Raw genomic sequence first — 13915 nt, forward strand, 5'->3', positions numbered from 1 at the left:
CTTGGTAGTTTCCCACTCAGATAATCCACCTTGGGCATTGCCCATCATCTCTGCTGGTCTTCTCCACACTTTTATTATGTGTCCAGATCTACGCCACCTCCTGGTGCTGGGACACAGTTCTGGGAGGGTCTTTTGGCTCTAGGAAGGTTTCTCTGGCTTTTGCAAGACCTGGGTGTCACTCAGAGACCCTCTGTGAGAGGAGTGAGGCCAGAGCAACAGGAAGGCATTGGATGAATGCCAGACCCTCCCCAGTGCATCTGGGGCTGGGCGCTTCATCCAGCTGGCAAAGCTGCTCTTTGCACCTCCCCGTCTTTCCTCTGATGGGCTTCCCTGCTAGGAACTCTAGACTTTTCTCCCAAACCCTGTCCACATGCCTTCCTGCAGGCAGCTTTCTCTGGTGGCTTTACTGTTTCCCAATGGCTACTTTGGGTCAGAGCAGATGCTCAGTAAACACAGAGCCTCGAATTTCAAAGCTGGACCACATTAATGGTTTTGAAGTTTTCTTCCTCTCCTCCTCCTTGTCCTCTTCTACCTCCTCCCCATCCCTTTCCCCTCTCCTTCTCTTCCTAGTCCTCCTTCTCCTCTCCTTCTTCAGCTGTAGAATCACTTCTCTAAATCTTAGGAGGAAAGCAGCTATATAAATCTCTCTCTCTATTTATCTATTCGGTTATAAACACAGGTAAGATGGACATGCTGATCTCTTTGCTTGCTTTGGCCCCCTCTACTTCAATGATCCCCTTAAGACATTGAGCTGTGTCACTCCTCTGCTCAAATGCCCAGATAATTCTCCATTTCACTCAAAGTAAAAAGAGAAAGAAAAAGTCTAAGGCTGCACTGCTTGTCCTTGTTATTACAGTTCTCAACTCATCCCCTTGTTCTGGGCACCCACTCTGGCCTCCCTCTGCTCCTCAGACACACACATTGCCTACTCCTGACCCAGAGCCTTTGCACTAACTGGCCCTTCTTCCCTGAATGCTCTTCCCTCTGCCACATGGCTTGCCCTGTTGCCACCTGCATTGCGGGTCTTTGCTCAGATACAGCCTCTCAAAGAGGTTTCTCTGGCATTTCTTTTAAAAATGGCAGCCTGCCTTTCCCTCTAGAGCATTCTCCACCCAGCTTATCTGGCTCTAATTTCTTTTTTCTGTAGCACTTAACACCTTGTAACATACTGTAATTGACTTGTTTATTCTATTTCTTGGTTATTGTCAGTTTCCTCTCACTCCAAAATAAACTCTATGGAAGCAGGAATTTTCAGTCTTTTTGTTCATTGATGGTTCCCAAGCACTTAGAACAGTGTTGGGAACATAGTAAGTGCCCAATAAATATTTGTGGGCTGAGTGAATGTGCAAATGAATAGATGTTTTGGATACTTTGAATATTTTGTGCTTGGCAGAAAATGCCGCAGACGGGAAGCGCTGGCCCTTGAGCCCCAAGGAACATAGTTGGTATGAAAAGCATGGAACTCAGAAGCCTCCATGGCTCTCTTCTGCCTCAGGGTTGTGGTTTTCTGAGCATCTGTGAGAACCAAGACCGACAGAGACACAGCATGGTGAAAGAAGCGCTGTGGTGGGCTGGTGAATGGGGGGTGGGTTCCTTTCCTTAAAGTTGCCATTCAGAGTTGCAGTGTTTGTGTTCTAAACACAATTTTGGAAGAAAAAAAATTTTTTTAAAAGACTTCCCTCTGATAACACAGGGAACTACACTCAACATTTAGATGGGGAAACAATGGAAACAGTGGCAGACTTTATTGTTTTGGGCTCCACAATCACTGCAGATGGTGACTGCAGCCATGAAGTTAAAAGACGCTTGCTCCTTGGAAGAAAAGCTACGACCAACCTAGACAGCATATTAAAAAGCAGAGACATTACTTTGCTGATGAAGGTCGGTATAGTCAAAGCTATGGTTTTCCCAGTAATCATGTATGGATGTGAGAGTTGGACCATAAAGAAAGCTAAGCGCTGAAGAATTGATGCTTTTGAACTTTGGTGTTGGAGAAGACAGACTCTTGAGAGTCCCTTGAACTGCAAGGAGATCAAACCAATCAATTCTAAAGGAAATCAATCCTGAATATCCAGTGGAAGGACTGATGCTAAAGCTGAAGCTCCAATACTTTGTCCACCTGATGTGAAAAACTGACTCATTGGAAAAGACCCTGATGCTGGGAAGGATTGAAGGCAGGAGGAGAAGGGGACAACAGAGGATGAGATAGATGGCATCACTGACTTGATGAGCATGAGTTTGAGCAAGCTCTGGGAGTTGGTGATGGACAGGGAAGCCTGATGTGCTTCAGCCCATGGGGTTGCAAAGAGTTAGACATGACCGACTGACTGAACTGAACTGAATTGCTAAGGGAAAAGACTCTGAAAAAGAATCTGTCTATCTGTCTCTCTATATTGTGTGGTGTGTGTGTGTATGTGTGGTGTGTGTGTGTGGTGTGTGAGTGTGTGTGTGCGCACGCTTAGTTTGTCTGACTCTGCAACCCCATAGACTTGTAGCCTACCAGGCTCTTCTGTCCGTGGAATTCTTCAGGCAAGAATACTGGAGTGGGTTTCCATTCCCTTCTCCAGAGGATTTTCCTGACCCAGGAATTGAATCTGGGTCGCCTGTATTGCAGGCAGATTCTTTACCAACTGAGCTACTGGGGAAGCCATATATATGCATATATATATATATATATATATATGTGTGTGTGTGTGTGTGTGTGTGTATACACACACACACACACATAAACAAGTTGCTGTGCTGTATACCTGAAACCATTGGAGAAGGAAATGGCAACCCACTCCAGTATTCTTGCTTGGAGAATCCCAGGAACAGAGGAGCCTCGTGGGCTGCTGCAGTCTCACAGAGTCGGACACGACTGAAGCGACTTAGCAGCAGCATACCTGAAACCAAGACGATATTGCAAACCAACCATACTTTAATTTAAAAAATAAGCGTAAGGAAATTAATAACAAAAGGAGAAAAAAAAGACTTCCTTCTCTCTCTCCATAATACCCTGCCCTGGGAATGCTTTGAAAAGGCCCCAGGGAAGTTGGTGGCCAGCAGAGGGCAGCAACGCCCCACAGGTAGCCAGGCAGAGGCCCAGTCCAGCTTGCAGGAGCAGGAAAGGCTGGGGAGCCGCCTGCCTGCCTGCCTGCAGATCAGGGCTGAGGGCTTTGCGTGCAAACACTGACAACAGTCTGCTGACCCTTGGGCATCCACCCGTGTTTGGTAATGGGGTGACTGAGCTGCTGAACACAGCTCTTCTCCATTAGCAGTAGAACTACACCTGCCACCACCATCACCATCAAAACAATAGCAACCATTTATTGTGCACCACTGTGTACCAGGCTATGTGCTAAGCACTGTAGTTATGCCATTGTGTGTAATTTCCACAACAACTTTTTGATATAGAAGCTATTTTCCTATTTTATAGATGAGGCAAGAGACAGAATAAATGACAGATCGAACAGCGTGGTGGTGATGAGTGTGGGTTCTGCACTCAGAATGCCTTTGCTTTGACCACTGGGCCTTGGTTTTGTCATCTGTCTAAAGTGCAGTTATTAAGGTGCCTACTGCATAGGATTGTTGAAAGAATCAAGTAAGTTAAAACACACAACACACTAGAAACCCTGCTCAATGCAATCTATACTAACTATCATTCTTGCCTGTTATTACTTTTGGCCACACAGCTATTAAGTAGAGAACCTGGGATCTGAACTGGGGTTTGCACAAATCAGAGTTCACAAGTTTGATTGAACCTTGTGTCATCTTTGTGGGAGAATCAATGTCTTAACGATATTGAGTCTTATGATTCAGGAACATAGTATATATCTCCATTTACTTGCTTCTCTGATCTCTTTCATTATTGTTTTATAGTTTTTAGCATATTGATTCTTTTTAAAGCCTTATGCTTAGGTATTTCTATGTTTGGGTGCTATTATAAGTGATACTTAAAATGTTTAATTTCTAACTGTTTTTGCTAGAATATAGAAATGCAATTAGTTTTTGTATATTGACCTCACATCCCTTAATCTTACTAAACTCACTTATTAGTTCTAGCAGGTTTTTTAAAAAGAGAAATTCCTTGGGATTCTCTACGCAGAAAATAATGTCTTCCAAAAATAGAAAGAGTTTTATTTCTTCCTACCCAACCCATTTGACTCCCCTGCCTTTTTTTATATGACTTTTAGTTCTTCTTCTTGCCTTAGTTCATCGGCTAGGCCAGCTTGTGTCATACTGACTAAACATGATGTGAGCAGATACCCTTATCTTTTCCCAGTCTTAGGGAAGACATCATTCAGACTTTCACCATTAAGTAGGTTGTTAGCTATGGGATGTTACTTTGTTGATGAATTTAGTAGATGCTATTTAGATTACTGAAGTTCTCATCTATTCCTAGTTTGCTGTGAGGTTTTTTTTTTTTTAATTGCAATCAGATGTTGAATTTTGTCAACTCCTTTTGTGTGTCTGTTAGGTAGTCATGATTCTTCCTTTTCAGTCTGTGTGGGTTTTTTTTCTTGCTGCACTGGGTCTTTGTTGCCGTGTAGGCTTTCTCTAGTTGTGGCGAGCGTAGGTACTGTCTGGTAGTGGAGTGTGGGCTTCTTGTTTCGGTGGCTTCTCGTTGCGGAGCATGGTTTCTAGTGTGCAGACTTCAGGAGTTGCAGCTCATGAGCTTAGTTGCCCTGTGGCATGTGGGGTCCTGGTTCCTGGGCCAAGGATTGAAGCCACGTCCCCTGCACTGGCAGATGGATCCCTAATTACTAGAGCACCAGGGAAGTCCCCCTTTTCAGTCTGTTGATATCATAAATTACATTAATTACATTAGGTTTTTGAAAGTTGAACCAGCCTTGCATTCTTAGGATAAACTCTACTTGTCATGATGCGTTATCCTTTTCTTTGTTGCTGTATTCAATTTACTGATATTTTATTTTTTACATTAAGTTTCATAACATGTATTGATTTGTAGGGTTTTTTTTTCTTATTATGTCTTTGGCTGGTTTTGGTATTAGGGTAATGCTGGTCTCATGAAAGGAGTTGGGAAAATTTCCCTCCTCTTATGTTTTCTGGAAGACTCTGAATTTTTCCTTAAATGTTTGGTAAAATGCACCAGTGAAGGTATTTGGGCCTGAAGTTTTCTTTGTAGGAAGATTTTAAACTGCACATTCAATTCCCTTAGTAGAAATATAGCTATTCAGGTAGGATTGGCTCTACAGTTTATGGGGCTTAATGTAAAATAAAAATGCAGAACCCCTTGTTAAAACTATTAAGAATTTAATGATGATGAGAATAGTCATTAAACCTAGTGTGGGGACTTACTATGGTGTGGGATCCTCTGCTGTTGCACAAGACACACACTAAGAGTTCTGGTCACGGTTCCAATGTGTGTGCATGTGTGTGTGCACACACACACACAGGCACATGGGGTTTCTTGTACCAGTAAGCAGCTGGGTGTCCAACAATTCAACTCAATTCTGACACTGTCGACCTGGAGACAGCATCAGATTCCACAGGTCAAGGGTTCAGTCCTGCAAGACTGCCCACCCCAACTCTGCTTTAGATGCTAGTTGCAAACCCAGGTTATCACCCAGACTTCTGATCAACTGGTTATAGATTGAAAGTTTCAAAACCTCTCGTTGGGTTTGATTACTTTGCTAGAGTGGCTCACAGAGCTCAGAGAAACATTTTACGTAATAGATTGCCAGTTTATTATGGAAAGATAAAACTCAAGGTCAGATGGGAGAGATGTATAGGGCAAGGTGTGGGGAAAGGGCCTGGGGGCTTCCATGGTCTCACCAGGCACACACCCCCGCCCCATATCTCCACATATTCACCAACCTGGAAACTCTTGGAACCCCTAGTCCTTTTGGAGTTTTTATGGAGGCTTCATTACATAAATCATGATTGATTGATTCAACCTCCAACCCCGCTCCCCTTCCTGGAGATCAGGGAGGGTGGATTGAAAGTTTCAACCCTCTAACCACATGGCTGGGTCTCTTGGCCCCTACAATGATCCCAGAGGAACTGGGGGTGGGGTGGGACCTGGGAAACAAATGGAAGGGTTTGCCTTGGTGGGAGGAGGGTGGAGGGCAACACACGGAGAGAAGTGGGCTGCTTGGCATTCTTTTTCAGAGCTTTTGCTGTATGTCTCATCTCCCTTGCTGAACTATGTGCCCCTCCAGGGAGGGGCCTGAGGGCTCTTTTCTTAGTACGTCCTCTGTCCCAGGACACCAGCCTCTGCCCTTAGCAAGTCCCCGGGGGAGTGAGCTAGTGGAATCTAGGAGGCAAGATCCCCCACCCCCAGCATGACTGGTAAAGAGAGGCCAGAGTCCTAGACATGTTAGCTTGCAAGTTTATTGAAATTCCAGCAACACAAACAGCAGTACAAACAGGCACCCACCCCAGCCCAGGCCTCCTTGGAGCTTGCAGACATAAACCCTCTTGCAGTGGAAGGCTGGATTTCCCTCACAACACCAGCAGGGGCATGGAGTGTTGCAGGGACTGCCTCTCCACCAGTACCCATCCACCTCGTGGACTCGCATGCCAGAGTTAAACCAACACCCCAGGAAGAGCAGCAGCCAGGACCGATGCCACTTGGAGAAGAACCATCTCTGGGGACTCAGGGATCCCTTGGGCCACTGAAGATCGTGGCTCCTTCTGGATCAGGAAGAGGAGGAAAGAACCTTCTGCCAAGGAAAGTTAGGAGAGGGAAGCAGAGGCTGGTGGGCTGAGGACCCCTGCTCTGTGGACAGCCAGCTCTCCATTCTTAAAGTTAATCCAAAGTTAGGATGGTGATGGCGCCCAGGCACATTCTTTCTGGCATTGAACTGGTCCATTTCTCCCCCAACATACTGGTTTTTGTACTTTCTTTAGGCTGTTGGGCTGGGTGGTGAGGAGTGACCCAAAGTTAGGAAACTGGGAGTTAGGGGGAAAGCCAGTCTGGGGCCTGTGGATGGAGCATCTAAGGGGTGTAAAAAATCCCCCCAAAGGACAGAGACCAGGCAGAGCAGCCCGTGGCTTCCCAGCAGGAGGGGTACCTAGAGCACCCTCCAGCCTGACTCAGGGCACCCTGGGGACAGAAGCAGAAGGCGTGGAGATGGTTCTTCTGAGAGCGGTGGCTGGCCAGCGCTTGCTCTCAGTGCTTGGTCCGGTGGGAGGTGGTGGTGGACACGAAGCGGACGGTGGAACTGCGGCTGCTACGGCCGCCACTGCAGCTGCTGAAGCCGCCCTCGGTGGGCAGTGGGCAGGGGACGCTGGGAGCGCAGACTTCGCCCACCAGCACCGAGCCCCCTCGGGAGCCAGCGCCCAGCAGGTCCCCACCGCCCACGACCCGGGCCCCGCCCACGCTGGAGCTGCAGAAGCCGCCGGACCGGATGTTGCTGCTGCTGCCGCTTCCGGAGATGATGACCCCGCCACGGCAGAGGCTGGAGCTGCTGTACAGGGACTCGGGCCCGCACACCAGGCCGCCCCGGGAGCTACTCACCGCTGCAGGAGGAAGAAACCCTCAGAGAGGCTGCCTCACCCTCCACGCTCCCTTTGTGGGAGGGGAGAGGACAGGCAGAAGTGGCCTGGGCCCCAGGGGTTCCTACTATCTACGTAGTCAATACCCACTTTTCTGTCCTTTTGCCTGGGTGACTCAAAGGTTGTGACTTCACTAAAGTCCAAATGGACTTTGACTTTAGTGGAGTCACTCAAGTGACTAAAATGGAACATTTGGACTAAAATGGAAGAGTTCAGCCAGTTCCCCAGGTGTTGGCATACAGCGGTAAGTCCACTGTTATTTATATATGGCCAAAGTCTGGTTGGGTTGTGTGAGGGTGCTGGTGAGCTGAATTATCCAGTAGCCTCCATAATAAAGCCACAGGGCTTCTTCCAGTTACATCTTGCCCCTTGGAAATACCCACATTGCCCACCCCTAAAGAGGGCCCGTTTTCAGTTCCTCCCAACTCACTAAATGGCTGTGCTCTCTAGCCCTCTAGTCTCCACTGGACACACCTCCATGACCCAGGTCTCTAGTCTGATTAAGCTTTACTTAGCTCAACCCCAATTGGTGATTGATTGCTTAGCTCTGGGGAGGCAGGCTCTGGGGATGTCTTAATACCTAAGTCAGCTAAGGATATTCTCAGTCCAAGGGCCAGATGATCCCTGCTCCCCTGGCTGTCATGGCCAGTCCAGCCATGGGCTCCTGACCACAATGTGGGCTTGAGTTTAAAGGAAATTTGAAGGGTTCTAGGAGAGACATGTGTGAAGAAGAAGAGACTGAAGGGTCTTACCTATGTCTACTGGTCCAACACCTTCACAGATCCTGAAAAGAGAAAGAAGCAAGTCAGTTCACAACCATGTTGTTCTCTGAAAACCTCCCTGCTATGAGAGGGCTTTTTTGGCTGTGTGGACAGTGGTTCTCACCCATGTCTGCATAAGCATCTGGGGAGTTTTTAAAACTTACATGTCCCTAAACCCTCCAAAACTATTGAAGCAAAATATCTGAGAGAATGTCTTCTTTTTCTTTTTTTAAACAAGCTAACCAATCAAGCAGAGCTCTCTATGATTTGATGCAGTCTGTCTACAAGCTTGCACTTAGAGGCACAAGAACTAGAGGCATCTTCTAAACCCCTGCCAAGGGCAATCCATTGAGGTTTGTAGGAAAAATTGTTCCTGGTTCCTTCCCCCACCTAGACTTTCTAGAAGCTAGAAGTCTGACCTCACTCCAATTGCTGCACCGAGAGCACTCACCGGATCTCCTCGCCTTCCAGCAGGCGCCTGTAGGTAGCGATCTCGATGTCCAGGGCCAGCTTGACATTCATGAGCTCCTGGTACTCCTTCAGCTGCCGTGCCATATCCTGCTTGGCTTGCTGCAGCGCACCCTCCAGTTCTGCCAGCTTGCATTTGGCATCATTGAGGGCAGCTTCTCCCTGCTGCTCAGCCTCAGCCACGGCGGCCTCCAGCTTGCAGCGCTGTGGGGAGGGCAGTTTGCAGATGGGCTCTGGCAGGAACTAGGGGATCCTCAGGTTGGGCTAGAAACACTGCCCCTGTCTGTGGGGACACAGCCTGGTGCCAAGCCAGGAACGGAGCCCATGGAGGGGCTTGTCATCCTGTAGTTTGAGGTCGCCAGGGAGTGGAACATTGCTTTTCTGCCATTTTCATCCTCACTGATTTTGCACTTATTGATTTCTGTTGCTCTTAAGACCCAGGGGGTCCAGAGAATAAAGCCATTCTTTTTGCCTTGCCTGCCCCTTTAAGTGAGCCCAAGAACTTTCCTTCTACGTTTTCGGAGATTAAGAGTCTCTCCTTTCCTTCTACATTTTCCTCCTCTAGGAAGTCTTCCTGGACTAATTCTTCCCATCCCTCTGTTTCTGGGTCCCAGTTGCCTCCCCTACATCATCCACCTTGGGCTCCCCAAAGCTTGGGGCTCTGCCTGTCTTCCTTATGGGGCTTTCTTTTTCCTTTGCCCACCTGAGCCTTGGCATGCTCGATCTCTGCCTTCAGCCTCTGGATCAGCCGGTTCAGCTCATTGATCTCATCCCGAGTGTTGCGCAGGTTGTCACAGTGCTGGCCAGCTGTCACTCGCATCTCCTCGTACTACGGGTTGGTGGGAGAAAGGGATGATTCGAAGATTGGGTCAAGATCACAACCCACTTTGTCATCTTTGTCATCCCAGGGCTGCCTGCACCCCTTCCCCAGCACCCTCCTGCCCACCTTGGTCTGGTACCAGGCCTCCGCATCAGCTCGACTGCGTCTGGCGATCTCTTCATACTGGGCTTTGATATCGGCGATGATTCCGTCAACATTCAGGTCCCGGCTGTTGTCCATCTTCACAATGACTGATGTCTCTGAGATGTGTGACTGTAGTAACTGGATTTCCTGGGTTGGAAGATAAGTGAGACAGATGGACTGACTCCCATCAATGGGTCCCAGCAATGCTGGGGCTTTGTCACAGGGTCCCTAGAACTTGGAGTCAGGAGACAGAGCATTGCTTTATTTCTTCAGGGCAAAGCAACAGAGCAGATCATGCAAACTGAGGGCAAAGAAGAGGAGGTGACCCCAAACCGTTTCAGCTTGACTTTAAACCCTTGTTGTATACTAGGAGACATCCCTTCAACACCCTAACTTGTTTAGGTGACTAGTAAAACTGGTGGGGGGGGGGGCGCTAAGGATTTGTGGAAGGGAGTAAGAACCATGATAAAGCTTAAACATTTCTTTGGCTTAGCCACACAGTGACTGTGCCAGTCGTGGATCATTGAGAGCTGACAACATTTTAGAACATGATGATCTAGGAGTTCCTATATCCCAAGTCCTTCAGAGACTTGGCAGTGGGGATGGGAGAGGGCTGAGAACTGGTCTGCAAGGCAATGGCCTCAAAGGGAGATTTCTTCAGCCTTTCTACTCAGAGCCAGACATTCAGTTCTAAAATTAGGTCTATCCCAGACCAAAAAGACCTTATGAAGCAAAAGATAGCTAGTTCATTTGACTAATTAGCTAACACATCTTACATGTCCCAGCAAGTCAGTTTTCCAGAGTCTTCTCATCAGAAGATAGAAGTGACATTCCTAGACCCAAACCTTTCCTGGCCATCGGTAGATTGACCAAGGAGTTGATTCATAGACCTGAGTCAGGCTCCCCTTACCTTCTCCACTTGTATATTTATCAGCATTTAGAGAATATATTTTTGATGGGAAGAAAGATGTATGATACCAATAGTCCAATGAATCCCCCAGGAAATCCAGGCCACACAATGATCTCCTTGGATGGCTCAGAGGGGATGAGCCCTTACCGCCTCATACAGGGTTTTCAGGAAGTCGATTTCCTGAATTAGGGTATCCACATTGGCCTCTAGATCAGCCTTGCTTAAGAACGCTGTATCCACATCCTGCATCAAAGAGAGAAGAATAAAATGCTCATTATCTGTGTACTGTTTAACCTCCCCACCTTGGCAGGGTCTGGAGATGGGTGGGAAGATGAGACTAATCTCCACAGGGGCAGGCCAAGTGGGACAGGTGGGAGAGTCATGGGGTGGAAATACAGCTTAATGACTCTTGTTCTCCCTTGGACAACGTAAAACCCCCAGGGATGCTGGACCTTTCTCAATGCTTATTTAGAGGCAAGAAGAATCTGGATAATCCAAGACTCCTAAAATGTCATCTCTTCAAACCTCTCTTTTCATGAAGACCTTAAGTCATTGGAGACCAAATCAGAACTTTGAAGGGAAGCAGTTGTGACCTTCGGGGGTCCACTGTGTGTGAGTAGTCAAAGGGCTGCCTGGGCAGCATCCTGGGATGTGGAAAACATTTGTCTGGAGGGAAAGTCTGCCTGTACCTGTTATTCTCCTTACCTTCTTCAGAGCCACGAACTCATTCTCAGCACTGGCCCGAAGACCCACTTCCTCTTCATACCTGAGTGATAAAGATGAAGAGGGTGCGTTCTACCCCTGAACCCAGAGCTGATTACTCCCAGCTGCCCAGTTATCACCTTTTATGACCTCTCTTGCCCCAGCCAGGAGCCTGGCTCCCTGTTTCCATCCTCATGTTCTCCACTCTGCCCCATCTTTAAGACCTTTTAGACTTTCGTTTCTCCAAATCCCTTTTACTTTCTCAAATTGGGTGTGGGGTCTGAAAATCTGAACCTTGGCTGTGGTTCTTTGCTGGAAATGCTTTAGGGTCACTGCACTTGACCTTAGAGGAAGTAGCATCCTGCTTGTGGCTGGACCTGGGCACTGTTTACAGAACCAGGGGTTTCCTTTTTTGGGGTCAACTCACCCATGTTCACAGGCAGGATTAGGAACAGGCTGTGCCCAATCCCAGGTCTCTTTATTCCTCAGGACCTGCAGGGGCTTCACCCTCCCGTACATATCACTGCCCTGCCCCTGTCTCCAGGCTGGGAATTGAAACCAGCATTCAACTCTGATCCTCGCAGGGGCTCCCATCTGAGCTTGGCTGCTGCACTGGGAACCAGCCCTATGCCCATCCTTGGTCCATATGGTCCAGATGCCACTCACTTCTTCTTGAAACCCTCAAGGACATCCTGCATGTGGTTCCTCTCAGCCTCCAACCGGGCCTGATCACTGTTCGCTACATCCAGCTGCCTGCGTAGGTTGGTGATGTAGTTCTCGAAGAGGGGCTCCAGGTTGCTCTTGGCACATTTCTGCTCTTGGAGGAAGTTCCACTTTGTCTCTAGGAGCTTATTCTGCTGTTCCAGGAACCGCACCTAAATCCACAGAGGCAAGGACATGGCAATTGAGTGCTCAATATGATCACCTATGTATGGACTAGTTGCTCAGATGGTCAGAGGTGACAACCTCGTGGTGACCATTGTTCCCTTTTTTGTTTGACTTTAAGTCCTTCTAACTCAGAAGAATCTGGCAGAGCAGGTCTGGGACTCCTCCTCACACTCAGCCAGGCTGAGCTACAAACAGAAGCTTTGAAACCAAAATCTTCAACCATTTCCCCTTTAACACTCAGAGGGGAGGGCCAGCTCACTGGGAATTCAGAAATCGATTCTACCTGAGCCGAGTTGGCCTACATCTGAAAACCAATTTCAGTTATCTCTGGCAGGGAATGAAGAACAGAGTAAAGTACATTTGGGCTGGGATGTGGCTTTAGGAGGTGGGAACTCTCAGGTCGTAGGTCATACCCATCACCCCAGATATTCCATCAGCTGAGACTTACAGAGCTGGAGGAGAATGCAGAGACCATTTACTCCAACCCCTCATTTCACATGAAATGAAGCTCACAGAGGTAAGTTTACAATCTCAGGCACAATCAGAGAATCCCCACTTCATGGAGACATAAATCCCCGCTTCTGGGATGTCAGTTCCACCTCTTTGTTCCTCTCATCAACCTGAAGATCAGTGACCACCAGTGATCATTCCCTACTCAATCTAGGCTACTTGGCTGAATCTGGCTATCCCTCTTGGGGGGAGGAGTATGAATTCCTTGTTTTGTATAAATTTTGTACAAATTACTCAACTCCATTCTCCTTTTCTTTAAGCCTGAACAGGTGTGGCCACTCATCCTCAGAAACCATTGAAAACTTCAAAGAGAGCATGAGGATATCAAAGGACAAAATCTTTTAAACCTGTCCCAGCCAACACCTGGCGGAGGTGTTCATGTTTCTAACCTGTTTGGAAGATATTTCTAAATGACTAGGTTGTTCAGATCCCTTTAGGCATCCAGTCAGTGGCTGGATGTTCCACCACCACCGTCAATCTCTCCCTCCATGTAGTGCTTCCTCAGGCTCATCCTTGCTCTGCAGCAGAGCGACCCAGAAATCGTACTGCATGCCTTTGGTTGATCCCAAAGGATGTGGGGTCAAGATCTGTGTCCTGGGTCTAGATCAGTTCCTCCTGAGGGAAAGTACACCTCAGTGCATTTAGCTCTCATCATCCCAGACCCAGAGGCTGAGCTGTCTCAAGTACCTTGTCGATGAAGGAGGCAAATTTGTTGTTGAGGGTCTTGATTTGCTCCTTCTCATCCCTCTTCACTCTCTGGGCATTGGGGTCAATCTCCAGGTTGAGCGGGGTCAGGAGGCTCTGGTTAACAGTCACTGCTGTGATGGATGGGGCTGCTGGCCCTCCAATTCCTCCAACTCGGTAGCCAAAGCCGGGGGTGCAGAAGCCATAGCCAAGACCACTTCTGGCTCCAAACCCCAGGCCAACACAACTGCCGGCCCCAAACCCTAGACCAGCACCACTCCCATCACCAAAGCCAACTCCATAGCAGGTGGGTCGAGGGCACACAGCTGCTATCCGGGGTGAGCACGATCCAAAGCTGATGACGCTCCGACTGCCAAAGCCGCTAAGACCCCTGAAGCTGGGCCCACTCCTGCAGGAGACAGAGCTGGCCCGGAAGCGGTTCAGGTTCTGAGGTGTCACTGCTGAGCAAGAGCTGAAGTTGCCCACACAGCGACCAGAGCTGACTCTGTAGGAGCGGCAAGACAT

General features: G+C 48.2%; 1 protein-coding gene across 1 annotated transcript; it reads right to left on the reverse strand.

Moving 5' to 3' along the window:
• Nucleotides 1–7117: 7117 nt before the first annotated feature.
• On the reverse strand, nt 7118–13915 carry KRT84 (keratin 84). The gene is made up of 9 exons (XM_055566355.1): nt 13394–13915; nt 11975–12183; nt 11312–11372; nt 10754–10849; nt 9679–9843; nt 9436–9561; nt 8716–8936; nt 8256–8287; nt 7118–7467 (listed from the first exon to the last, which is right to left on the reverse strand). Exons 1-9 carry the CDS (start codon nt 13913–13915, stop codon nt 7118–7120), a joined length of 1782 nt encoding a protein of 593 aa, XP_055422330.1.

This window comes from Bubalus kerabau, chromosome 1, assembly GCF_029407905.1.
Source record: "Bubalus kerabau isolate K-KA32 ecotype Philippines breed swamp buffalo chromosome 1, PCC_UOA_SB_1v2, whole genome shotgun sequence".
Taxonomy (NCBI): domain Eukaryota; kingdom Metazoa; phylum Chordata; class Mammalia; order Artiodactyla; family Bovidae; genus Bubalus; species Bubalus kerabau.